At 45.6% G+C, this 26,996-nt stretch overlaps 1 protein-coding gene across 1 annotated transcript; it reads right to left on the bottom strand.

The window, feature by feature from the left end:
• Positions 1-9,724: 9,724 nt before the first annotated feature.
• On the bottom strand, positions 9,725-12,936 carry sox11a (SRY-box transcription factor 11a). The gene has a single exon (XM_008280000.1). It carries the CDS (start codon positions 12,799-12,801, stop codon positions 11,683-11,685), a length of 1,119 nt encoding a protein of 372 aa, XP_008278222.1. The 5' UTR covers positions 12,802-12,936; the 3' UTR covers positions 9,725-11,682.
• Between the last annotated feature and the right edge of the window lie 14,060 nt (positions 12,937-26,996).

The following is a 26,996-nucleotide window of genomic DNA, read 5'->3' as shown; positions in this document are numbered from 1 at the left end:
TCAATGTTGATGGGGCTATTTCCCAACCAATTCTCGGAGAGGGAGAAACACGGGCTTGACCTCGTGCAACAATATAAAACATCGCTTTAGCCCGCCGCCGCCGCGGCCCACGATCCTCCGTCCACGCGTAGGGGAAGCTCAAATGAAGTAATCGATTATGCTCTTGCAAATATGGCGAGGTAAGGGAATGACACTCCACTTAGAAACCGCCGCGCAAATGTACCCTAAATCACAAAAATGGAGGAGGGGTAGTTACCGGCGTGGACGTCGGCCTGTGCAAGGGTGAGTACTCGTGCATTCGCTCAGTGTTTAATCAATGGATAAAACTGTCTATCCATTCAGGTATTGATGTTTCCTATGACAACTGCTTATCCACGTAGAGCAGGGAGACACCAGAGGCCTTTCAATCATCCGCCAGCTGAAGGCAGCACAGAACAGAGGAGGTGGGGTGAGACACATGAATCTCTAATACTGGATTCATGCTGCATACTCAATTATTCCGCCGCCACAATGCAAGTTAAAGCAGAGGAGGAGTCAATCACTGTATACAGAGCGCAGGTTCTGCCACTGTGTGAGAGCCCGGGCTCGGTCGTTCCCTTACAATGGCAGTTAATCAATATGGATCCACTCCTTTTGATCTGCTGCCTCGGACCAACAACAATCACTAACAACAGTATAATTGCAATGACCATAATGGTGCCCATTCTTATCATCCCACACCAGAGGAGGAGGAGGAGGAGGAGGAGCAGGAGGAGGCAGGATGAGAGATAGCGCCGGGGCCCGTGGACTATCTCTATCAGTCTGCAGCGAGCGGACACATGCATGCATGCACCAACTTGTGCATCATCATGCTCTGCGGTATTGCGGTACAGACAGTCAGTCCAGTCACCTTATTAACGTCATGTTTAGACACATATCGACCGGACTGCAGTGCTGATCAATCTGTGGTAAGGAAAGACAATAATGCAGAGTTCATCTCCACGTTGTCCAATGTCTCCAACATGTGTCCTATGCTTGTGGAAAACACCAATCCTTCCCCACCTATCGCTAAATGACTGCGTTTACTTGCTATTGACTATTAATTAACTATTTTGGGAGTTTTTTTCTTCTTCTCCCAGGACAGCGGATCATATTCTCAAACTGAATGAAGATTTATCGAGTGTTAAAGGGATTCTCATACGATGCTGACAGCCTGCACCCGTTTCTAATAGGACCAGGATCACTTAGCGTTTGATGACTAATATGGCTTCTTAATCTCTGTGACGCTGTGAACCTATGACAGATCTACGGGATGATGGAACCGACTGGTAACATAATAAAGGCGCCCTTCTTCTCACTCAGCATCTCTCATATTAATATTTTCATCCTGTAATAACTAAAAGCCATTTCATTACTCATTAATCAGTATGTGAAGCCGCCGCTTTCCAGTACACACACAGAAATATGATCCTACGATTTCGCAGGAAGAGCGATGTATAATGACCCCGCAGCTGGCGGGGTAATAAAACACAGGGTGCATGTTGTCTGTCAAAGAAAGCTCACCTAGGCATGCCAACACGACAGACGGGCCAAAGTGGTGACCGATTCCAAACGGCGAGATACAGACGCCGCATCGTCGCCGCCGCGCTCCTTCCAGGCGATCGATACTTAAAACAACGGCGGAGAAAATATGTGGAATCAGCATGTACGAAGTAAAAGAGCGACAAAATTGATTTGCGGAGGGTTCGTTCAAGCATTCAAGGGAGTTTAAACAGCGTACGACGCTGCCAGTCAGACGGCTCATCAAATCCATATCAACCTGTGGGCTTATGAGTTTTGGTGTTTATTAAAGGGAATGCTGGGTAAATAAGATAGGTCAGCATAAAACGGCAGCTTCTGAAAACGCACAGACATTGAGTCTGATTTATGCGTATGGTCATCTGTGTCAGAAGTTGTTCACGCACGCGTGCATGTGTGTGTGTGTGTGTGTGTGTGTGTGTGTGTGTGTGTGTGTGTGTGTGTGTTTTCTTTGTGTGCTTAAATCAATGGTCATCCCCTGATACAAGATGGCCTCATAAATCATTGTTTGTTGATCACTTGTCAGGAGACAGGGGCCTTATGGCGTTCTCCTAATTATTCCAGCTCACAGCCCCACTGGATGAATAAGGACAGGAACGCCAAAGCAAATCAGAGCAGTGGACTTTACAGAAATATGGCCATAAAGGTGGTTTAGTTTGGATGGATGGCGTGAGAGACGAGGGGCGGTTGAAGATGGAAGTTGCAGGAGTAGGGGGATGGGAGTGTGTGTGTGTGTGTGTGTGTGTGGGTGGAAGGGCTGGGCCGGTTGGATTCTAGAGTGCACTGAAGTGAGAAATCTAGTGTATGAGATATCAGTCACGCAATTCCAATGTGCTAGGGGACTCTGTCATGACAGGAACAAGCCCGGCTGCCTGATTGAAATTGGACAAACACAACTAAATCTGTTATTGTGACCATTCAATCACTCTGATGCCTTGTATCTCTCTTTAAACACAATTTGAACAGATCTTCGGTGCCACTCATCGCCGAGTCCTCTCCGGTGTTGCCTTCACGGACAACGAGTCGGCGTGGTTCACGTCAGCGTCTCGCAGGCGGATCATCGCATTTTTAAAACTTATTTTCGTTAAGAGCAAACATGGGGAATGTTAAATCCATTTGTTTTTGAGGAGGAAAAAAAAAACAAAAGCGGTGTAAAGACAAATTCTGTCAAATGGCAGGGCTAAGTGGTCAGGCTATGGTATTGGCTTTCAGTGTCATTAACTTTTCAGCAGTAAGCAGGTTTCTGTCACCACTGACCAAATTGCTTTAAATGCACACCAATTACACGGTTGAGGCGGGCGCTTAAAAGATGAGTATTTCTATAGCAAGGCCTAATGGGATTATTAGTGAGTTTTTATGTTAGGGGGGAACTTGCAGCTCTCAGTAATACTGGAAGTGGGATTATACAGTATGCTGCAGTGATACAGTGGAGCAGGCAGCTGGTCCTCGGGTTAATTACTGGATTACCCTTTCTAATTAAGAAATCTGTAAAGGGGAGTTTAATAATTCCTCCAATAACAGTATCATTTTTTCTTTTATTTATTATAAAACTCTCTCTTTTTCCCACTATACCCATTTGGATTTCCTCTTTTTTCTTTTTTTTTTTTTACCTCAGTGGCTCCACTGTGCAGGCATGGAGGCAGTAACACCTCGTTATTCAGAGTTAAAATGTGTTAGCTTGAGGCTTAAACATGGTCTTAGCATGTTTAAATCATGCTGAGCATATCACAGAGGCCATGCAGGCTGTTCCCTTTGATATATATTTGCGGCATAATGTGTGGTTGTGAAAATCAATGAGCAGTGCTCTTTTGATCACAGTTGTGTCCCTCATCTTACCACTCTGTAAAAACAGCGCACGACTATCCCGCCGCAGAGGTGAGCCGCGTGCACACACAACATGTGCAGAAGGTGAGTTACAGGACTGGGTTCTGCAAAAAAAAAAAGTCCAGTAGTCTGGAATAAATGATTAAATGCAGACGAAGTCACACATAAAACGTGTATGAATAGGATATCAGCACAGCCATTAAAAAATAAAAAATAGGCTTTAGCGTCAATTTAGATATGTTAAATAGACCCTATGGTAAAGTGTGTCGGTGCATTTCAATCATCCAACGTGTGCGACCAAATAACTATTCTGTAGCGTCATGATTTCACAACCCACACTATGAAATATCTGAAGGAGGGAAATGTAGGTCATTGAGAACACCATCAAACAGCAGCACTCAGGCAGGCGGCGGTATGCAGGCCCACGTCTGGCTGCTGTATCTGTGAGGACATTCTCAACCGCTTGCGGGTATTTGTAATGACCCAGTGACAGCATTTCTCTGCTGGCGGCTGAGGTGCTCAACAAAATGAATAACTCTGACCAGAACGACTAGGTGTGTGTGTGTGTGTGTGTGTGTCAGCGGTGTTTGTGTGTATCGCTGGTGAGGAGTGGGGCTACATGTCACATCTCTTCAGACACCACAGCTCCAGTCCCCACCGGCTACAACAACAATCTACAACCATGCAGGAGCTCCCACAGAGGCTGCACTTGTGCCGGCAGCACGTGAAATATGCCTCTGCACTGTCTTGCTTGTCGTCTTGACCGAGCCACATGTTCCTCTGGTCTCGGCCTCAAAGTCGGAGTCATGATGGGAATGCTGCAGAGCCCATAAAAACCCAACTCCTGTTAGGAGAAGACGGGAGCTGCCAACTGTGTGCTTAACACCCAGAAATACAGATTTGCTCGTTTGATCCTCGACAAGCTTGGAGGTGTAGCTTTTGGTGCGCTGTGTTTCCCATGAATAAAGCCATTCCTCCATAATGGATATAGATTCGACATTATGCATATAAATTGTGCATATGCATACATATGAATTATTCAACAATGTAATTTGTTTTCCCCTTTTTGGGGGTTCAGCACGCACTGGTGGGCATCGGGGGAAGTTTCTGTTTTTAAGTCTCACTCAGGTCCTGGCACATTATGGTTCTAGCCTCTCCCTCACTCACAATAACATCTGAAGTTGTCTCTGCATCTGTAGCTGGGCAGAGCCATTAAAACCTACATGCAGTTAATGGACTTTTTGGCAGGAGTTGTCATTTTATAGAGGCAATCCTGAGAGGGCATTACTTTTTCTGAGTGTCTCCTTTGCTAATCACTGAGGTCAAGCATCCATCTGGCAATTGTTTGAGGTTTCTGCTTTGGTAAAATATGCATTGCTTCACCAGCAAAACAAGAGCATCCGAAAGAACGGAGCTGAAATGTGTTCTGTAATGTGGACTAAACCGCTGAACATACAACACATTATGCAATATGTTGGTGTAATTTATTACAATATTTTTCATTTTCTCAGCGAAGCCAAATTACATCAACATATTAATTTGACTGACTAAAGAGCATAATCTCATTTAATTCTGGGAAATACCTCAAAACATCTGTTTTTCTCTCATTTTCTAACAGGCAAAGGCTTTTAAAAAAAATCTTCAAATATAAATCAAGCACGCTGAGCTCCATGCACATTGACATTCAGAGTGAATTCTAGGAGAGTACGCGTTGGTTTAGGAGGAGGCAGGGCGCCTGTTATCAAAAACCTTGCAGGATAGCAATCATTAGAACCTTAGCCCCCCTGGTAAGCAAGCCATGCTTCCTGTATAGGGCCCCAGAGGATTCAGTGTGCTAATTATTTACTGAAGCAGCAAAGACTATCAAATGAGACCCTGTGTATGAGTCTAACTGTGAGGGGGTACCCTGACAGTGTAACCTGGGCAACATGCAAATAGATGCAGGGGGGAGGGCAAGAAAGAAAAGACAGGGAGGAAGCGCGGGGTGTATAATGGTCATGGAGCGCCGGAGGAGTCGAGGTTCACTGGTGAGTCAGGAAAGGTGGGGCCGCTGAGGGGCACAGCAGCACGGTATTAGATTTCAGATGCATATGAATGACCAACTGCCGGCTCTGCTCTCGCTTTAGGGGGGAAATTGCACGGGCTACCCTCGAGCTGCAGTTTAGAATCTACATTACTGCCCGACTTAATCCCGGGGTGGGAAGGCAGGGGGTCATGAATGTCTGTTGTCGGTGTCGTTAAAGTGAAAAGTTCCAGAAGACGAGGCTCCTGAGCTGAGCTTCATGACAACGAGAAGGGCAATAAATAAAAACAAATGCACCCAGTCAGGTTTGTTTTAATGCTAAGTTTCTTTACAGTTTATGTGCATCACAACAGTAACTTCAAAATGTGTATGCTCACACACTAACACACACACACACACACACACAAACCCCAAAAACAGGCCGACGCTGTGGTCTTAAATCCATGCATTTGGGCAGAGAGCCAACGGGAGCACTGGGCTCTAATAATACACCGATATCCACTTCATTTGATTAGAGGGCAGCAACATTATCTGCTGGACAACAACTTACAGCCAACACATGGACTACCGAATTATCCACAGCAGTAAAAACAACAGCAAATGTATAATCAGTAAAAACACACTAATACACCCCAATCTGGATTAAATTATGATTTCAATTTAGCACCAACACGCTGCACTCATTATGACTCGGCTGGACTGTAGGGGGCTGGGTTTTTCTCTCTTACTGGAAAGTGCAAGAGGCTGCTGCAGCTGCTGTAAAGCTCTAAGATAAATATCTAGCATGGAGTCACAATTAATTCCAAACAAGGTTATGTAAATCCTAAACTGACCGCAATTAGGTCAACCAACTTGTGTGATTGCACTCTAAACAGAGCAAGATGTCATTACAAGTCGGCTGTAATTACACCCGGCCCATTATTGTGGCATTTTTGAAGCGGAAAAGGCTGCGTTTATTTCCTCTCACGCACCGAGCGGCGCAAACAGAGCGTCGGCCAGGCGCACGCCGAATCCCAAACCTGCAAAATGTCACCCCGGAAAAAAAGCCCCATTCATTTAATATAATGCTGGGAGTCGGGTTTGAAAAGAGAAGCAGGTGTGCAGCCGAGTTCCTGCCCTCTCTCACCAGATAATTCGCATGAGTGATGTGCGACCTCCAGCAGCTCCCCACAGAAAAAGTGACCTTCTCCCGATGAGATCTTACCACGTGTCAGGACAGATTCTGGGTGGAGTGATTGAACTGTTTGTTTTTGTGTCCACCAGACAATGGTACTGCCAGCTTAAACTGCTCACGACAACCTGCTGTGTGTGCTTTCAGTGCAGCGGCTCCCTCTCCTCCTCCTCCTCCTCCTCCTCCTCCTCCTCCTCCTCCCCAAAACTTCTTTTCAGTGTCTCATTGCCTTTGCTAAATAATGAAAAACTGCAAGAAGTTGTGAATGGAAAATTAGGCCGCAGCAGAGCATGCCGGTTCCTCGTTTCCAGCTTGTCCATTACATCGGCTGCGTTGTATCCGAGCCGCATCGGGGTAAATCTGAGTTTAACTGTTTATACGGACAGCACTTTTCAAACTCTATCCATTTGCCTCTTATCTCCCTCCTTCTCATTCACTCCCATCCAGTGTGTGTGTGTGTGTGTGTGTGTGTGCACATGTGTGTATCTGCCAGAGTGCTAAAACACCATGAGGGAATTGGGCCTCTGCCACCCCCACTTCTCACAAATGTGAAGGGATAGTAAATATCAGTGCAGCAGATGGGGCCGATGCTCCCTCTCTGCCTCCCTCCCATACACAGAGAGGGCAGAGCAAATGGATAGCCATCAACAGCAGCAGGAGTCGCCCCAGGCCAAGACTGGAGCAGAGGACACAGGGACCGGACTGTTGCTCAGGCAGGCAATTTTACAGACAAATTCTCCCCGACTATCAGCAAGGGAACGGCACAACATTAGGAACGAGCACTTATAAGGTCATTGTATCTGAGATTGCATGCAGGCGTCCCTGTAATAAACATGTGGTTTTCTCATCTGGATTCATACGATGATAAATTATATTTACGGTCCGAGCAGCTTCTCACCTGTTCTGATCGTGTTGCGGGACTCTGCTACACCAGGGACCCGCCGCTGGTGTTTCATTTCAATAATCTGTCACACACTTTGCAGGATCTGTGTGTAGCAGCACAACACGCTTGTGTAACAGAACAGGAGAAGGGGGCTCGCTCAGCCAGAACCGGCGTCGACGCCACCCCGATCGCAGTCAGAAGATCCGATAGCACCAACCTTTTTTCATTTACCGGCCGTCAACCGGTTTTAATTTTGGGGGGGCGGCGTTGTTATTGTTGTTATGAACGCTGCAGCATGGAGGGCATATATCAGTATTCCCACAGCAATATTAGACAGCCTCCCACGGGGGGAGAAGAGGAGCACATGTGGATCAACGATGACACAACATGGAATCGTACTGCGCAGCGGCATAAGCTAAGCAGTGATGTAATGCATCTGAGCTCAGCGGGTGAGAGTCAGTATGGAGGGAGAGAGAGAGAGAGAGAGAGAGGGGGGAGAAAAAAGATGCAAATAAGTCACAACAGATCTTATTATTACTGGATTTACCATCAGTAGGCTGAGACAAGAGGAGGGGGTTCATCTTTAAGCACTGAGACGTATTTCAGACGTCCACTAGCAAAGCGGTGGATCAACCTCCGGCCCGCGGCCCCGTGGCTCAGCGTCTCTGCATAGGTGTCACGTCGAGCATTTGACTGTGACATAGGTTATATGAATGATTTAAAGGGATTCAAAGGGATTGGAAATTACTTTTTGTCACCACAATAACCCCTCCCCTCCCCTCCCTCCCTGTCTCCCCATCGCTGGGCCGGGGTAAAGCAGGGAGGCAGTATCTCACTCAGTGTCTTCTGAGCATTCTAGATTTCCATTTATTTATTTAAGGAGGAAATAGAAGGAAATTTCAACGGGTCACTAATTTCATTTCAACGTGTACCGGTGGCATTAGCCCTGAGCAGATATTTCAGAGGAACACAAAATCAATGTTGAGATTCTATTGGGAATAGCCCTGGAACCCATTAGCAACTTTGACCAATAGGTCAGGTAAAGTAATAGCTAGATAAATGTTTTATTACAGATTTGCAAACTGACTTAATGGGGGGGCCAGTACCTGGGCAGCCATGCATTGCAAATATTCATCATTAGATTCTATTGCTGTAATGAACACAAATATCTCGGCGGCCAAGGCCTCTGCTTCTTTATACATACGACGTGTTAAATGTGGGTCTGTGTGAGCAGGCCTCGCAGGAGACAAAAGGCTGCATCTGTTGTCCTCCGGAGGCACACACACACACACACACACACACACAACGCCGCCAGGATGGAATCGCTGTAAATTATTGGTCGTTACACTAATTGCATTTCACATGGAAACACATGAGCATATCTCAGCCGTACAGTTCAAACGGCTGAGACGTGTTGCACAATCGCCGTCCATATTTTCAGCCGTATTACGACCGAGATAGCAGCACCAGGACAACATCTCTGTCTGGGTCTAATGAGCTCTGGTGGAACACAATCCAGCCACATCACGGTTATATCACACATCTGTGGCTGTTTTCAGGAGCTGATCTCATTCCTGCTCAGAGTTTACTTTACAAAATGTACATTTATGGTTTTCTTTATGCTGATTTAGAGCTTCTCTGTACGTCTGCTTCTCGTCCTGCTTGTTATTTTTTCTTTTAGATCTCAGATTGAAATCAAGCATCAAGTGGGAAGAGCTACGGTGCTCAAACGCTGCATCTCAGAGATTATTTTGAGCCATCTCCGGTGACCTACTACCCGCGTGCCCCACATACACGTTAGACTGGAGACAAAACGCAGCACTAGTGGCCCTGTAAGGCTAACTTTGACATCAGAATGCTATTTCCGTGACAGACCGTCCACAGATGAAGCACTGTCTGCTCGGAGTGCGGTGCCATTGTTTATCCCTGAGTTGCATATGTCACATTTAGACATTTTTTTCAGCCCTCTGTTGATACAGTTCTCAAGCTGTTCCTGTGCTGGGCAGAGTGCTAGTTTTCTGAATGAAAGCCAGACAGACTGAGAGCTCCCACACGCTGAGAGGAGCGGCTCCTGTTTCCAGCTCTGTTTCCAAGGGGACCAACCAAGCCCACCAATCGCGTCGCTCGGCTCCGGCGAGCGGGCGATTCAATTTCTTAAAGCCGCAGTGTCCATTTTAACAGAGAAGAGGTGTTGTGGAGGAAACAAAACACAGCACATTGGAAACGACGTGGACAGTAAAACACCTCAAACACTGCAGTGTAAAAGTTTTTCCTTTTTTTTCCTTTTTATTAAATGTGAATTCACATGGTAGTTCGAGCCCATCCATTTAGAGTATCCGCCTACATACAAAATAGGCATCATTCTGTCATCACATCCTTATCAAACGCAACAAATAACACATCTGTGTACATATATTCACAAACTGAAAGGACAGTCGATGGTGGTAGGTACTTATTTATTAAAAGATGAGTCAAAGACAGATTCACACTTGGAATGTGAAGTAACTACTGCCTAGAACTTCCAACAAAACGTCTTGGCATATAATTAGGTCATATTCCAAAACCTTTTTATCAAACAGACTTCATATGTAAGACCCACATAAAAATAAACAATATCTGCTTTTTTTTAAGTGCAAGAAATAAAAAATACAGGTTTGTGGTTAATGTTTTAAAAAAAGAAGGCAGTCTTCAGTTTTAAAATAAAGTTTCATTTCATGAAACAGGACTATGGAATGTTCTTTTTTGCTTGCTTGTTAAAATAATGCCAGACCACCACTGTATCAGACTATGCCCTTTTGTTGTTGTTGTTGTTGTTGTTGTTTTTGCGGAACTCCTTTTCCCTAATTTTGTACATTTTTTTTTTTTTTTGCATTCAGAGATGTTTGGTGTCACATATGCCCATTATATCCAATCTTTGTGTGTCAAATAACATTCAAATTGTGTTGTCAAATCAGGTTCGATCGTATGCATCACACCACGAGGCCATATTAAATTGTTTTGTATCAGTTCCAGCTGATTTGTTTATTTTCCTGCCTGGACAGGCTTCAGCATCATAACATGAAATGATGTTGACAGTGCACGAGTCTGTTTTTCCATCACTTGCTACAATTGTTGATGGTCTGTATCTTAAGAGTATATATTGCACAAAAAAATGAGAAGGGGGGAAAAACAGTATGTGCCATAAAAAATACCAAAATCCAGTTTCACACCTGCGATTGGGACCCATCCACATATCACGAGTATGATATACATAAACTCCTAACTTTACTATATTACAGTACATATACAATCTTGAAACTAGTTCCAGCTCTGAGGTATGTGTTCCCCATGATGCCATTGTATCGTCTACAAATACTCAACAAATCTGCTCTACAACTGTACAAAACCTAGTTTAAAATCACAAGGCATTTTGATGCAAGTTTTAATTTAACTTAATCCTTAAAACCAGGACTCCCTTGCATGCTAAAAACAAATGATAAAGGGAAGAAGTGCCTGAAACTCACTGAAAGCACAGTAAGAACATTCCCTTTTAACTGTACAAAAATATGCCTGAAAATATCTTACTTTTCTTTTAAAAAGATGAGGTCTGTTATGTATCAAAATGTTTCCTCCACACCTGTACTCTGCAGAGGTTTAGGCTGCGTAAAATTTGTCCAAACCAGGAGGTAAACGGAATCAGTTACAAAAAACAAACAAACATTTGCGGCATTTAGAAATTACATAAACCGTTTGTAAAGTAACATCCTGAACAATTGTCAGTTCACAGATTTGCTTTTTTTGAGACAGTCCACAGTCCGTGTTCAGCTCCCTGCAGTTTTTTAGTTTTAAGAGGATAAGATGCATAGAAGTTCACGTATTTTTCCCTTTTGTGGTCCGTTTAAGCTGAACAGTAAATGCAGACCTACGGGGGGAAAAAATCCATAAAACCCTGTCATGCTGCCAGATAAGAAAAAAAAAAAAAGTCTGCAGACTTCGCTTCTTTTTTTTTCCTCTCTTTTCCTTTTTTTTTTTTTTTTTTTTTCTTTTTTGCTACCAGCTTCATAAGCATCTCATTCCTCAAACCTCACCTCGCCTCCTGGTCCTTCCTCTCCAGGACCCTTCTGTCATAAAAAAAAAACCCACAGGAGGCAGGGCTAGGGACAATTTGACCAGGACACATATAATTTCATATCTCCCTTCTCTGTTATTACTAGAGCGTGTTTCTTTCGGTTGTTTTTTTTTTTTTCAGTATGTGAAGACCAGGTCGGAAAAGTTCGCCTCCAGCCAGTCCCCGGCAATCATCTCACTGAGTTCTGGCGTGCAGTAGTCTGGGAATTCAAAGTGGGAGCCCAGGCTGCCCTCACTGAACGAGTCCAGGTCCTTATCCACAAGAGACAGGGAGAGGTTTCCTGAATTGGGGTTGCCCAGCTCCGAGCCTGGGGCGCTGGGAGCGAAATTTAAACTAAAGTCAAACAGCAAATCGTCCGCGTCCTCGCCGGAGGAGGAGCTGCTGCTGGACGAGGAGGAGGAGGAGGAGGAAGAGGAGGAGGAGGATGTGGAGACCGACCTGGAGGATGCTGGTGAGACGGAAGCAGCGTGCAATGTGCTCTGCTTGGTAATGTTTTTGATATTGTAAAACAGTCTGTTGTTGTTGTTCCGCACTTCTTCGTACATGCTCGTCCCCTCGGACTCGGCCGAGGAGCTCAAAGTTGGACTCGCGGGAACTTTGGCTACATTGTACGGCCTCAGGCGCTCCTCCTCCCCGGGCTTAATCCCCATCCGGTAGTCCTCCTCGTACTCGTCGTCGTCGTCCTCATCAGTGAGCTCACTTTTCACAGTCTTTGTAACTTTGAGGCTGGGAAACACGCAGTCCTCCACGTAGCCGTGCGCCGACTTGGAGCCGCTCTTAGTCTTTATCTTTGAACACTTCTTGTTGGGAGTCTTTGCTATTTTTCCGCACTTCTCCGGAGACGGTGCTGATGATTTTGAACTGTCGAGCTTTGGTTTTTTCTTGGGTCTGTACTTGTAGTCGGGGTAGTCAGCCATGTGTTTTAGCCGCAGCCTCTCGGCTTCTCGGATAAACGGGATCTTTTCGCTGTCCTTGAGCATCTTCCACCGCTTCCCCAGGCGCTTGGAAATCTCCGCGTTGTGCATGTCCGGCGACTGCTCCATGATCTTTCTCCTCTCGATTTTGGACCACACCATAAATGCATTCATGGGTCTCTTGATGTGGCCGGTGGCTGTCTTGCACCAGTCCGGGTTTATCGCCACGGGGCTGCATGCCATAAATTCACTCTCCTCCGAATCGGTAGCCTCCCTGGACATGCTCCCATCCGTCTCGCTGTTGTCCGTGTGCTGCACCATTGTCCTTCTGTTCCAAGTCACTTTGTGTCCGGACGCTGCAGTGTCTCTATCAGCCCCACACTGCCAAGGCGGCTCAGCTCTCTGTGTTCGCGCCGGTTCGTCCACGTCCTCTGCGTAATGTGTCTCAAGCTCTGCACTCTTTTTCCAGAGTTACAAACTGCCTTCTTAACTAGTTATCAGCTTTTTCATGTCCCATGCGTCACCGACAGTCATCCAATCACGTCCCTTCCACTCCGCCCAGCAGACTCCATCCAAGACTCCCCTTAACCCTTTTATTCCTCCCTCCCCAGCTCTCATTGGAGTGGAGGTGGGGATTTGTGGTACACAGTGTCTGGGGCAACACGCCGGGCGAGACAGGCATATTAAACACACAGTTAGCGCGATGCGCTCCGCACATGAACACCACGCACCAAAACGCACATAAGACCAAAGTCTATTCTCTGATTTATTTTTTTCTTCCCCTATGAAACATGTGAGGTTATTCTGCAGACAAACAAACGCTCATTTTGCAGATGTATCCAGAGGACAGGATGTAGGTTGTGTGATTGTTTGCTTTTTTTTTTTTTCTCCTCCTCTCCTCTAAGGTTGGATACTGAAGGTGGCGCTTGGACACTGTTGCAGGCGCCTGGATGCGGCGCTGCGCCTGCCTGCCTGCCTGTCTGCTGTAAAGGGATACATTCTAGCAGCTGGTAATGGATTTAGAGGAAGACCCAGTGTTATCATAAACTTAATATATAACCTCATGCACTTCTCACTTATCTGAGAGTGGCCCAGTCTTATCGCGTTTATGTTTTATTTTTGGCGACGCTTCTTTCCTGTTTGTCTCCACGCGTTTGAATGAAGGAAATAGGTCAGTAGTGCATTCTGCATAACGCCTCTTGTTTGTAGTGTGTGAGCTCCCACAAACACCTGCAGCACCCTTAATAATCATAAAAAATAAATAAACACACATCTCCATGGAAACACAGATGGATAATGAATGTTTTTGTTCTGACAAATAAATCCCAGAATCATAAAGTGAGTACAAACACATGCTGTGATTGTATTTTTTAACCATTTGAACTGATGCTCATGTAGAACATGAAGCAAACAATTGAGGCAACAACACTCACTGGGATGGCAGCGTTTGTGTGTGCAGCCGTGGGTTGAGCCCATGCGGCCGTGGATAGATGGAAGGCTCCCTGCTGAGTTTGCTGTGTCAAGAGGCAGTGTAGCATCTAGCCAGCGTCTCCTGCACCCCCACCCTCCCTCTCCTCCCCCGGCTCTGGGTGGTAGCCAGCAGTGCTATTGGAGGCTGGGGCGATAAGGCGTCCTGCTTTTTTCCCTCTCTGCTTCGTCCCCTAGAGGGCAATCACTTACCCTTTTGAAACCCTCCCCCCACCCAGCCACCGTATTTTCCCCAGCTGGGGCTTAAGAAGTGTCTCTCCTGATGCAGAGAGAGGCAGGCGATGAAGGCAGTAGGAGAGAGAGAGAGAGAGAGAGAGAGGATAGCAGGGAGAAAGAAAGAGGAAAAAAAAGGAGAGGAGGCACACATGGGGAAAGGAGGCGAAGGAGAGAGAAATGCTGAGATTGAGGGGCTCTTGCCTTTTCCATCCTTGGAAGAGCGAGGCAGCCCCCCCTCTCCTGACTCTGTGTCTCTCTCCCAGACAGAGATAGGGCTGAAATGCTTTATCATGACCACCCCGTGCTGATTAAGCCTTATCAGATATATGTGTCAGAGCCACAGTCTCTGGAGGTTGGCGCATGCACATGCATGTTTTATTGTCAGCGTGTTTTCCTTCTGATGGATTAATTTGAGTGGTATTTGATCTTGTGATCAGCTCAGACGTGGGCAGAAGAGGTTATTTCAAATTAACTGAGAGCGCCGGTGTCACATATAGGCTAAAACATCACAGTTAGCCCCACAGCTGCAGGAGGAGATCATCCCACGCTGTATTACTCTGTTCTGATTTGCCAAAAGCATCACGGTGCTCGAACCTTTTAGCAATTTTTCTGTTGTGTGGATGCAGCGCGCTCCAGCCAACCTTATCTCTTTATATGACGGTTTCATGCTAGACATGAATCACAGGACTGCTTAATGATGAGCACGCGGGGTGGCTGTCCTGCTCATTAGCATGGCTCATTATTGGCTGTGAATGAGGTGTTGGTGTCAGCACATACAGCCTATGAGTCATCGTAGGGAGGGTCTCATCGCCATGCCTACCTCACACAGATGCACCAGTGATATACCCCCCACCACCACCACCGCCACCGCCACTCCATCTCCCTCCCATCCCACTGCATTCAAGTGGCTGGGACTGTGATCAGAGTGAAGAGAAAACAGAGAGAGAGAAAGAAGGAGAGTGAGAGTTGTGGGATGCTAAAACATGTAGTGTTTTCATTTCACTGCGACTCCAGAGATTACATATGATTAAACAGATGAAAATCCAGAGAGCTGCATTATCACTGCACACTTTCCAATACGCTTTCCAATACCCCAAAGGCATATGTTTTAATGCTTATTTGCTGCTTTTTTTTGTGTGTCAGGGGAGAGGACATTTTATTCCAGAGCGATGGAGTGTTGAATTAAGTGATGGTTTTCATGTACGAACACTGAAAGAGGGTTTCAGGAGAAACAATTCCCTTCGCAGTGCTTATCTAAAAGCCCCCCAAAGCAGCTGCTGCTCTCACAAAGGGCCAGTGAAGCGTTAGATCAATACTAACCCTTGCTAGAGGCTATCTGATGCTCAAAATGCATGGATCCATCTCCTCTGCATAGCCCTGAGACAGGTGTGGACTTCTGGAAGCCCCTATCTGATGGCTTCACAATGGCTGAAGAGGCGGTGGGGGGGCTGAAAGCGGGCGGCGAGGAAACGGGGGTTGTGTTTTGGTAGCGCATGAAAATTAACTTTTCACTCGACAGACACATTCTTGAGTGTCCTGCATGCTCGGGTTTCACTGTTTATTGCCACGCAGCGGAGTGGTGTTTGCTGGCCCGTGTAGTGGAGTCACTTAATGGTAATCTGGTTCTGTGCCGGAACAAGTTCCAGCAGTTTGCGAGCAGTTTAAACCAAATCCACCCATGTCTCTTCTCAAAACTGGTTTTCGCAAGAGGTGAAACCAAATACCAGCTTATGAACCTGAAGATTTATAGTTTGTGCTCCTAGCTGCAGCCCGGTTTGTTATGCTAACATGTAAAACGAGCTGTGTCAGCTGGCCCAGCATTCGTCTCGCTGGCCGCCTGTCACGACGCTCTTATTCCTCAAAGATCACTTCCTTCTTTCTCCCTCTCAAGATAAGAAAAAGAAAAGAAAAAAGCTCTAACAATGAGGAGGATCTCGCAGCAGTTTGGAGGCTGTTGTTTTACCACTTAAGTGTTTGGTGCCTCCAAGGCCATTTAATGCCCCGTTGTTGCTTTACATTCTCAACTCAATGCAAATGTATCTCCAGGGTGTCGGGTTCTTTGTTGACCTCCTTGATGTGGCCTCTGTCTCTCAAGGTCTGATGCTTAGCGGATACTTGAGACTGGAGTATCTTGTCGTGAATGTAAACAGCTGACGTTTGAGCACTGCGCTGGAAATGTTTGTCGCAGGGACACGCAAATACAATCGGAGGCCGACGCCGCCGGTAGCCCGGGCGCGCTCGCTACAACCCCCGACTCATCTGAAGGGGCTGATTTTGACTTCAGCGTGTCTGGCTGCTTAATTGTTGTTTAAATCGAATACAAAAATTGCTCACATGTGCATTAATTTCTGCAAGAAGAGACAAATGATTTATAAATGATAAACAACACCGAGGGGGGAAGTAGTCAGTTTACTCAACAAGTGGACTCGACTGCTGCACAGAGGTTCTTGTATTTAACTGTTTGAGCTACTTTTACTTTTTATAAACCTACAGATTCACATACACCAAACAAGACGGTAAGTGCACGACACATTTTGATTTAAGTGCACTTTACATGTTAATCCCGTTAATAATTATCATGATAATGTAATCCGATACTTAGACGACCTGCATCCATCACTGATGACATAACCAAATTCAACAAGCTCGCCATTAAATACTCAACCACTCCAGCCTGCATTAAAACCAGAGGGAGACTGTAAACTTCCAGCTTAGAGACACGAGGATCGGTGTGGGTGTAAGACACAAGTCATTCTGTAACTGAACACCATGTGACGAAGGCAATTTGTGCGCTCAGGAATGCGGGGATGTGAATTAGACTTTTATTAGCTGGCTACACATAAACCGCCTCTTATTCAGGTGACAACTGTTTGAATTCTGTAAGAAAGCGTGAAGGGTTTCCTGTCTCACTTCCTCCTCTCTTCACAGCACCGACATGTCCCACAAAGCAACGGGAATCCACAACGGCCTGCAGCAGATGACATCATCTCTGGCTTACACAGTACAGTATGTTCTACAGTAATCACATTGCCATGTCATTCTCCATAAGCTCCGGCCATTTAAATCCTTTAATTATACACCAGCAGCATCGAAGCGGTGTTTACTGTAAGAGTCCGGCGTACCTACTTTTGTGTTGTACGTTGTGTCTTGTGTTAATAAACTTGTATGGAGGACGAGCCCTGCAGGCACATACAGCCACTGTAATGAGAGTGTGTTTAGTCTGGAGACTATGTAGGACTAATGCTGATGGATTGTATGGCTGCAGGTCAGGTCTTGCTCTCTCTCACACGCCGGTGGAGAGTATAGACGGCGCGAGGGAAAGTTTCATTTGTGCAGGCGCGAAAATACAACTCGAGATAAAAATTATTATCATGTTAAAACAAGCTAGATGAAAAAGTACACCTCATTAGCATAGAGATAATGAACGAGGACGCTGTTGGCGGCTGTTTGCTGGTAAAATGATTCATCGATACAATTTAGTCAAACAAGCAGCACAACATCGGCCTTAAAGAAACAGATCTGTTGATCGCACGAGGAGCTGATTTCCAAGAAGCAACTCGGCTTCTCCGGCTGAAGCCACGCGGCTCCGCTTCCCTGCAGACCGGCCCAGACTTGCCCCCCTTCGCCAGATAAGATAGTGTTGACTACAGGGCCAGTCTGTGTAGAGACTAGCGAGGGGCCTCCGCTGTGCTTAGTCACCCTCAATCGCATCCTGTGCTCTGAAGTTTTACTGGTTTATGATCTTTGCACCGCCGGTTGAGCAGTGACAGTTCAAAGCAGCATGACAAATTGAGAATCCGTGCCCCGTGGACAAATCTTAGGCGGGATTGGTCCTTAAAGTTTTCTAATTAGAAGGTGGGATAACCCAAAATTAAAGTCAAGGATTGTTAGTTTTTATTCAGCTCGTGATGGCTTCCTCGCATCCGTTTTTTATTGACAGTTAAGGTTAATTAATTACTGTAAACTGCGCAGAGCAACGCTTGCGCAACAACACATCTAACCTATAATCCAGTTTTCTCACACTGAGCTCTAACTTGTATTTTATAGCCCTCACCATCTAGCAGGTATGTCATTACTAACGTGAGAATACATTAACTTGTCCATCAACACACGTGTGCTGCTTCTCCAACAAATAAATAACTCACAGGCCCCAACATGGCTGCACGAAGAACTGCAAAACTCAGTCACATCAGTCAGGCTTTAACCTTGAAAACAAAAAAAACAAGAAGAACCGGAGCCGAGGAGATACAAACACCTGAAGCAAATCTCAGCATTCACTCTTGTTTGAACAGTGACCAGATAAGATAGCTCAAAGTTATCAACACAAGATGAATTCCCAGAGGAGCCCTCCCTCCTCCCTCCACCTCTGGAGGAGTTTCATCAATGCGGCAGGAGGGAAAAATCAATCCCTCACAGCTCACATGGTGACACATAACTACCTAAAACTGAAGCGAAACTAGTTGCTCCCTCAACAGATTCTTTTTTTTTCTCCACCACATAAAGCATTGTCATTCCTGCGTGGCGATAAAACAGCCCAAGTAAACACTGTGCAACTCTGTAAACATCATCATAATCATGTGGGCCAGAATGAAAACAGACTTTTTCCAGTCAAGGGGCCGACGCCGGTGATCCTGCACACCATTCTGGACCGACTGTGGCCGGTTTTCTGTTCTCAGTCGTCACAATCACTCGTTCATTTAAAAAAAAAAGAAAAGAAAATGTGTGTATGCAGATTTTAAATACCAACTAAATTCCACACAGAAGGTCATTTCAATATCAACTTTTTAGACGCCGCCTGAATCACGAGTAAAGTTTTCTTATTTATGCCCCGAGTGTGTGTCTGGAGAGACCAATGGCGGCGCAGAAAGGGAGAAGAACTTCAATAGAGTCCTGTGACTTCCTTTTTACTTTGCATTACATATGCACATATAGACTGGTATTTTCCCCAGCATTCCATCCATATCAGAGTTTCACTATGTCCTCTCCATATACTGACTCGCTGCCCTTTCCTTCATGTCTCTTAAGGATTTCTGAGACAGGCTTCAAGAAAGATTTTCATAAATGTCCTCTTTTGCAAATCCTCCACATCCCTCTGTATGTGCCGAGAGCTATCTTTATCTTAACGGTAAAGGTCAGTGGAGGAGACTCGGGGATGTGGAGAGGCTAAGCTGTGTGCACGGGACACACTCTCAGAAATCTATCCATCTGAAATCAATAACAGAAGGTTTTGGTAATAAGTGCGTCGAACGACTGTCGCAGACACTGAAGCTTTCATCCTCCTTTGGTCTCTTGGCGTCTCTGGAAAACTTAATGATCCGGCTTCTGGGAACTTCTAAACAATAATATGCACACTTGAAGCTGAGTGTTAGATATTGTAATACGTGTTAGTAGTCACAACCTCTCACCCCTTGATTGCATATAGCGCCGTGATTAGACACTGATTATGTTAATGTGTGTATGATTTTTTCCTTAGCGGAGTATGTTAATGCCTGGAAAGTAATCTACCTCCTTAAAAAAAAAACACAAGCAGGCTTTATCCCCCCTCATATAAAATATTAACACAAATCTGATATCATCAACACAGAATCTCTAATTTATTATTCCAGTCTCACGGGGTCTTTTCAAAGTTCCAGTGTCAATAGAGGAGCTCAGGATTACCAGACGAGAGCCCGTAAGACAATTCAGATAATGAACAGGAAAGCAAAGTTTCAAGGAACCGCGGCGAGAACGAATTTAGTCGTAAAAGTGCGAGCGGATTAGCGCTTCTCTTATTTCCAACATTTCCTCTTTGATACGTTCCTGCACTAATCTCATTATAAGTGTCTGTCAAGCATACATGACAATTCATTTTAACAAGGTAGAGTTTCCTGCTCCCCCTTTTAAATTCACACACTCCTTCACAAATGAAAACACATGAGAGCCTCCGCTGGAAAAAAGGCGCCGGCTAACAAGCAAAAGAGAATAAGATTCAGCACTTTTGATCATTTCAAACCCAGACTAACAGATCTGGTTTAAATGTGAATGAGTTATCCTCGGAAATGAGTTCACTGTGACCGTCTCGGTGTCTTCTAGTGTAATAACCAAAGAAGTTTCACTGGTAGGAAGCAGACATAGAAGATCTCTGCTAAATTAATATCCATACATAATGTTTATCCTTTAACACAGTTCATGAGTCTTTATAGTGAATCAGTGCTTGTTTCCCCTTTTTCTGACCTCAGGAGTTTTTAGTATGACTGAACTCATCACGTCTAAAAAGTGATTCCTATCAGCATCGAGCAACGCTGCAGCTTTTCGGCGAAAGTATTGAAAGAATAAAAGGGCAGCTCATAAAGCATGGTGTTCCAGATAAACCTGTAGAGGAAGCAACACATAATTAGTGTCTTGTTAATTGGGGAGAACCATTATAGCGTACTTAGTGCGATGCTAGACTAAATTGTTTGCCAACAGAACATAATGATTTTACACTCAGTAATTGTGTTTTGTATAAGAACTGCCTCCCGTTTCTTTTAACAAGAAATGTGAAAAATATCCTGAGGCATTATTTTTGAACTACTTTTATATAACAAGCTGATTGCATAAATATTACATCGGCTCTCCGTCTGCAGCTTGTAGCGCGCTATCTCACTGGTGATGTATGGAACTTTCAAAGCCGTGAAGCCGGTGAAGGCGGCTGTAATAGGCCTCAAACTAACTGTCTGGATGCGTCACGACCTCTGCGATCTCTATCTGTCCATCATTGGAGTAATCTGACCATTGTGGATAAATACTGTGAGAGGTCTTCCAAGCACTAGCAAGACCAGTACCTTAATCATGGCTAATCCCTGGTAGCTAGGCATGTCTTTAGGGGACACGGGATGGACACATCACCCCAATTAGCAGTAGCTATAGCTTTAAAACCCTATCATTAGGAGCCCATAACCTTCCTGTCACTCAGCGTAGCGGCTGCCTCGACTTAGTGGACGCTCACAATTTGTCCCATTTATGCACAACAGTCGTGTGGCTTCGAGCGCACGGTGCAGCGAACACGTGCACGCTCACGCAGGGATACGTGTGAATGCGCACACATCACAAACATATCAAGAAGCGCAGGAAGTCGATGCAAATATACAAATTTCAGCGAGGTAAATCGGGAGGCCTGCGCCACGTTGCTGGAGGGTGCATAAACATAATAGGCTGATTTATGTATGATATTCCTTCAAGCATTAATATGAACTGACAGAGAGCGTTACCCCAGCGACAGGGCGCCGGCGATGTTATGCCACGTTCGGTATACCGCGGTTGACGCATCAGAATTATACCTCGGCAGGAAACATGCAATTCAGACACTTTTTCTTTTGGTTAATGAATGGTACAGGAACATGTACATGCATTTTGAATGTCCATATAAATATCAGCTCAGTATGCAGATAGGGTCCCTGGTGTTTTAGTGCGAGATAGTCTTTGCAGGCCTTTGCTGCCAGACAGTGGAGCATTAACTGTTATCTCGGCGAAAGCACCACCATTAAGCCCGCAACAATAAGACCGGGGTCAAGGATGAAGTTGAATGACAGCCCAGGATGAATATAATTTCCAAGGAAGCGATAAAGAGGGGTCTTGTACTCACACTAAAAAGCAGAATAATAATTTTTTCACCAGGTTGTCTGCTCCTACATATTTTCATTCTTTGCTCCATTTTGGAGCGGAGAGGTCAGATATAAAGGAGGACAATGACCAAGCGAGTGAGATTGATGGTGAGGATGAGCAGGCATCTCGACTAAATCAAAGCCATTCACCGTTAATGAAAATAAGAGAGAGACCGCACTGTAAATCATCTTATGGTCTAACGTATTAGTGATAATGAATTCACGCTGCCACGTTTAACCTTAGTTTTGCAATTCATTATATTTGAGATTAACAAGGGAGGGAACTTAAGTGAACTGTCTGCGGGGAATTACAGCTGGGGCCTCATTGTCAATCAAGGATTGTGTTTCGATGTCTTTCATTAGGGTTGGAGGAATTAAATAAGACTTTCTTTTAATGGCGAATGGCTCTCCCATTTAACGCTCCTCTTGCTCTCCCAAGATGGTTAACTCTTCATTACCCAAATTAAAGGCATCCATCTCTGTTGGCTCCTGCCACATTGCCATGACCTCTACCTGTCAAAACTTTCATGTAAGCTCTTGAGTGATGGATGATACCCCCGAACCCCATTGTCAAAATTATCCAGTGACTGTCCAACCCTCTCTGATCCATTCAATCCATCTCCCCAGGCTACGTGCCACCAGCCATGATTTAACAATGAAGCTGAGGTGCTAATTTACTCTCATAGAAATTAGAAACTACCTTTTAATTATATGCCTGGGAGTGTTCTAAGAGTTCACAAGGATCACCCCCGAAAGCTTTTAACTCCACTTTGTGGGGGCTGATCATTTATATTCTTCAAACGTGTTATTTCAGGGGTCGTTCAACGTACCGAGGACCGGAGGGAATTTGACAAACCGTCAGGAATGGGGAAGAAGGAAAGTGTTGAAATCAATGTTCACATTTGAAGGTCACCGCTGTGGGATGTGACGGGACGGAGAGAAAATATTTTAATGATCCAACAAAATGTTAAAATATTTCTGATCATCTCATCGTGTGATCAGGAAGTCAGGTTTTCTAACATAATTAAACGATAAGTCACCTGATCACTGATTTTGAAAATGTGTGCAGGTCTGATCAATAGAGCGACTGCGGCTGTTGCTGGTTCGGCTCTGGAATTGCATCACGCTCAACTGTTTACAGAGAGTCTTTGTTGACAAAGGAAGCATAGTTCTCTGAACTTCTTCCCTCTTTTTTCCTCTCTATTTGCATCACCTTCAGACACATGTAAATATTCAAACACATGCCACACGTCATACATAAAACATGATATAAGTGGTCCCATTCTTGTCTGACCTCTTGTCCTCCTGCTTCTCTCCCAGACAGATGTAGATAACGCTCCAGACACACCTCACTTCCTGAGAGGAGAGTTATGGCTTCCTGGGAGAGGCACCGCCGTCCCCTGGAGCCCTGAGGAGTTCGACAGCTACCTATGGAGAGGGCACGTCTCTGACTTGTAGACCTGCTCTGAGGCTTCTCCTCTCACTTTGAGATCCTCCATGTACCTGTCAAAGGGTCAAAAGGCTACGCTCACTGCAGACAACAGCGCTGTGTTTGTGTTGCCGGGTGTGTTTGTGTATGTGTGTGTGCACGCCGGTGAGTACGTGTGACCCACCCCCCTCCCCCCCATGACAGATGCCAGGCTGTTTATGTGTGAGGTGTGGGAGTCCTGTGTGGGCAGGTGGGTACACATGCATATGTGTGTGTGTGTGTGTGTGTGTTTTGTTGTGGGTGGGTTTGAGCAGTAGTTTAATGTGAGAATCTGCACTTGTCAGAATGTGCAGACACGCATGTGAATGTATTTGCATACGCGGGCATATGTGTGTGTCTGTACCTGCACACGCTCCGTCCAACTGCACCAGGAGTCAAATGAAAAGCTGTTAGCGGGCTTTCTAAGACATCGAACCCCAAAACTCCCGTCCCACACCCTCAGCATAACAGATGGGGGGGAGCTGCTGCTGCTGCTGCTGCTGCTGTTCTGGCAGCCGAGCAAATGATGAGCTAATCGCAGTGAAGGAGGTGACCATAGCTGGTTACAGCTTATTCAGGATTATGGCTCAATCACGGAGGCTTATGGCACTTAGGTAATTATTTAATCAAAGAGTGGACGTGTCAATAGAAGTCGACAAGAGATTAATTATTAGTCAGGGATGGCTTCAACTCATTGTTTTAACTGGTCTTGTGTCTCGACAGTGGCGGCGAGGAGAGCTGATGGGATCATTGAGGGGCTGAGTGACAGCTCTAGTGGAGCAGGAATAATCACAGTGGTATAGTTAATACTAACCCCCCCTCAGGATGGGCCCAGATCAATACAGTGCTATCCTTGATTAAAATGTTTAATTAGCTGTATTAAAGTGTGATACGGAGCTAAGGAAAGGAGACAAACATCCCCTCTCCTCTGTGTACGGATCAGCGGGGATCTTTAATGTAACCCGGTGACATGAGCTAACTGTTGCTCTGAACCGGCGGCTCAGGCAGCATGAAACAACGCCAAGATGTATCTGTGTTTATATGCATGTGTGTGTGTGTGTGTGTGTGTGTGTGTGTGTGGCGCGCTAAGCCCTCTGTGACAGCCATAGGAGAAGGAGCAGACCAAGAGAAGGTGTATGAGTCACTGGGCCTATCCTTAGTAACCTGCTATTATTTATAGCAGACCGTAGGAGGATGAAAGGCGCTGGAGAATTCTCTCTTTGTTATCTGCCAACAGCTTTCTACTAATAACTGTCATTTCTGAAGGTAAAGCGGCTTTCATGTCGGAGGGAGTGACCTGATGTACAGTGTCTTCACATCTTAAAGACTGCAGTGACGATAAATAAACTCGACTGCTGCCACCAAACTGCTGCTCGACTTCAGACGCGTGACCCGAGGAAACGGATAATTTGAGCAAAAAGAAAAAAGAAAAGTCCCGCTAAAGGTCAGAGAATTGTGTTACTGTTTGACATTCTTTGTTGTTGTACGTAGGCTGACATAATTAAATGCCTACCAAACAAAGAAAACTGTTTAATCACTTTCATGTATCAGTCATCTAAACAGTTCTCGTCTTCTAACCAGCCTTTGTTCCCGACAGGCTGGAGGCGCTGTGCAGCGTCATGTATGCTGATTCTAGGGATTCCCCCTCCGTGTGTTTTATCCAGTCCTGCTGTTTTATTTGGCCGACGGAGGGAGGGGGGGGGAACAGGATGTGAGATTTACACCAGCCGAGACAAACAGGAGCAAGTTGAGACACAAAGATGGCCTCGGCGGTTAACTCCCCGATCGTGTCACCAGAGGAGAGAGATAAATGGTGAAAGGAAAACAAGCAAGGGGAAGCTGACTATTTTTCCTAAAGCTGCGCGGAAGTTTCTAATTATATCCACGCAGAGACCTGCAACCTCCGCTGAGACACTCAGCCACCCACTGACATACATTCACCAGCGTATACATGCACATGCCCTGGCTGAGACGTAACCCTCGCTGGCCCTCCGAGTACGAACCAAATTAGAGAGAAGGGAAATAGTGTCCTCCCTTTTTGCTGCTGTCAAAGGCCGGTAATCTCTCATTTGAACTGACATTAAGGAGAAGCAAGTTTCACACCAACATATTGCTGTCAAGAGAAGAGAAGGTGTGTGTGTGTGTGTGTGTGCTGAGGTTGATTGAGGGCAGGGCTGTCATGCCTGGTAATATGGAAGCTAAGCCACAGAGCCCCCGGCCCCCGGCGGGCAGATGGTAGGGTGGGCAGCGAGGGGGCGAGGGTCCGCTATCTCTAATTCTCAGCTGCACTTGTAAGATATGCGCTATGTATGAAATATGTTGGCAAAGATCCATGTCCTTCAACTCCCCATGTACCCCTGGCGGCTCCACCCGAGCCAGCTGTGTCTATGTGAGCTCACTGGGCTCTGACAGCAGGGATCAAAACAACATGTGAACCAGCCATGACACAGACCACCATCAAAACAAGCCAGCGTCCGCGACAAGGCTCCCGAAGCTGCATCACGAGGGGAGAGGTGTGTGTTATGAGTGGCGCCGGGAATTCTCTGCCTCTGTGTGTGTGTGTGTGTGTGTGGATCAAACGTGGCGATGGCTAATGCATTAGTCAGTCATCGTGTCACACTGTGATTTCGTTGAACACAATTAGGTCTTTGAGCCGCAGTGGAAACCAAACGTGAACCAACACGAACCTTAAAGCTTTGTGTTCAGATCAAGGGGAAGCTCAAAGCTCCAGCAAACTTTGGTACCTTTTTCTTTTTTTTTTGTGAAAGTGAGCGCACACACTCATAGAAGCTCACCTCACACAGACAACGAGACGCAGCGAGTGAGTGGAAAACTGAGAGAGGGAAAAAAAAGTATATTGATGGTTACCTTGCAGTCCATCTGGGCCCAAGACAGGAAATGTGTGCTTCCCTGTTTGATTATATTGGAACAGAAGAAGCTCAAAGATAGACATGGGATGGTAGAAGTATTAGAAAGGTCTGCTTATTTTAACTGCACAGGTGTTCTCAGTGAGGAAGCCTGATTTAATTCTGTGGGTATAAAGAAAGGGGATGTGGAAAACATCAAAGCTCCGACAGATGAAGTCTCAATCAATTCATAAATGCCTCTGGACTCGAGTTGTTCCCAGTTGCAAAAAAAAAAAGAAGAAAAACGAGCTCCATCCTTTGAAATCCTGAATTAGTCTAATGGAAAAGTTAATGGGGGTTAAATTCGTACGACCTGCCTAAATATATTTACCGCATCGAAATGTATTGTTAACAAACCGCGCTTTGCTTTGCTGTAAAGTCAAACAAAGTGTGATGAAGACGACGAGCCGCCCTCCCCTCGTCTGTCACACTCCTCCTGGCCGGCCAGGTATCGTCTGTTCTGTCTGTTGGTGACTGGAACAGATAATCAGGTGTTTAGCTGCCCCCCTTTCTTCCCACAGGAAAGAGCCGACAGCTTTAGGCCGTCACTTAGGTCACGTATTAGAGGCCTCGGTGTCCGCTCACACACACACACACACACACACATAGACACACACACACTCTCACACACACAAAGTGATGCTCTGTGTAGCAGTCACAGCAGATGGAGTCCTGAGTGACACGTCCTGGCAGAGGAAGGTTACATCATGTAAATAATGTGATGCTCTGCCAGACTTTAATGACATCAGATTTTAATTCCACCTCTGCGTTGTACGCCACACACACACACACACACACACACACGCACACACACAC

This window comes from Stegastes partitus, unplaced genomic scaffold (genome assembly GCF_000690725.1).
Source record: "Stegastes partitus isolate 25-593 unplaced genomic scaffold, Stegastes_partitus-1.0.2 Scaffold178, whole genome shotgun sequence".
NCBI lineage: Eukaryota > Metazoa > Chordata > Actinopteri > Pomacentridae > Stegastes > Stegastes partitus.
Note: the sequence above shows the minus strand (reverse complement) of the source record. Positions and strands in the feature narration are given on the sequence as shown.

Bases quoted from the DNA above. Each gene is read 5' to 3' on its own strand.
- sox11a (XM_008280000.1), bottom strand. From the start codon at position 12,801: ATGGTGCAGCACACGGACAACAGCGAGACGGATGGGAGCATGTCCAGG.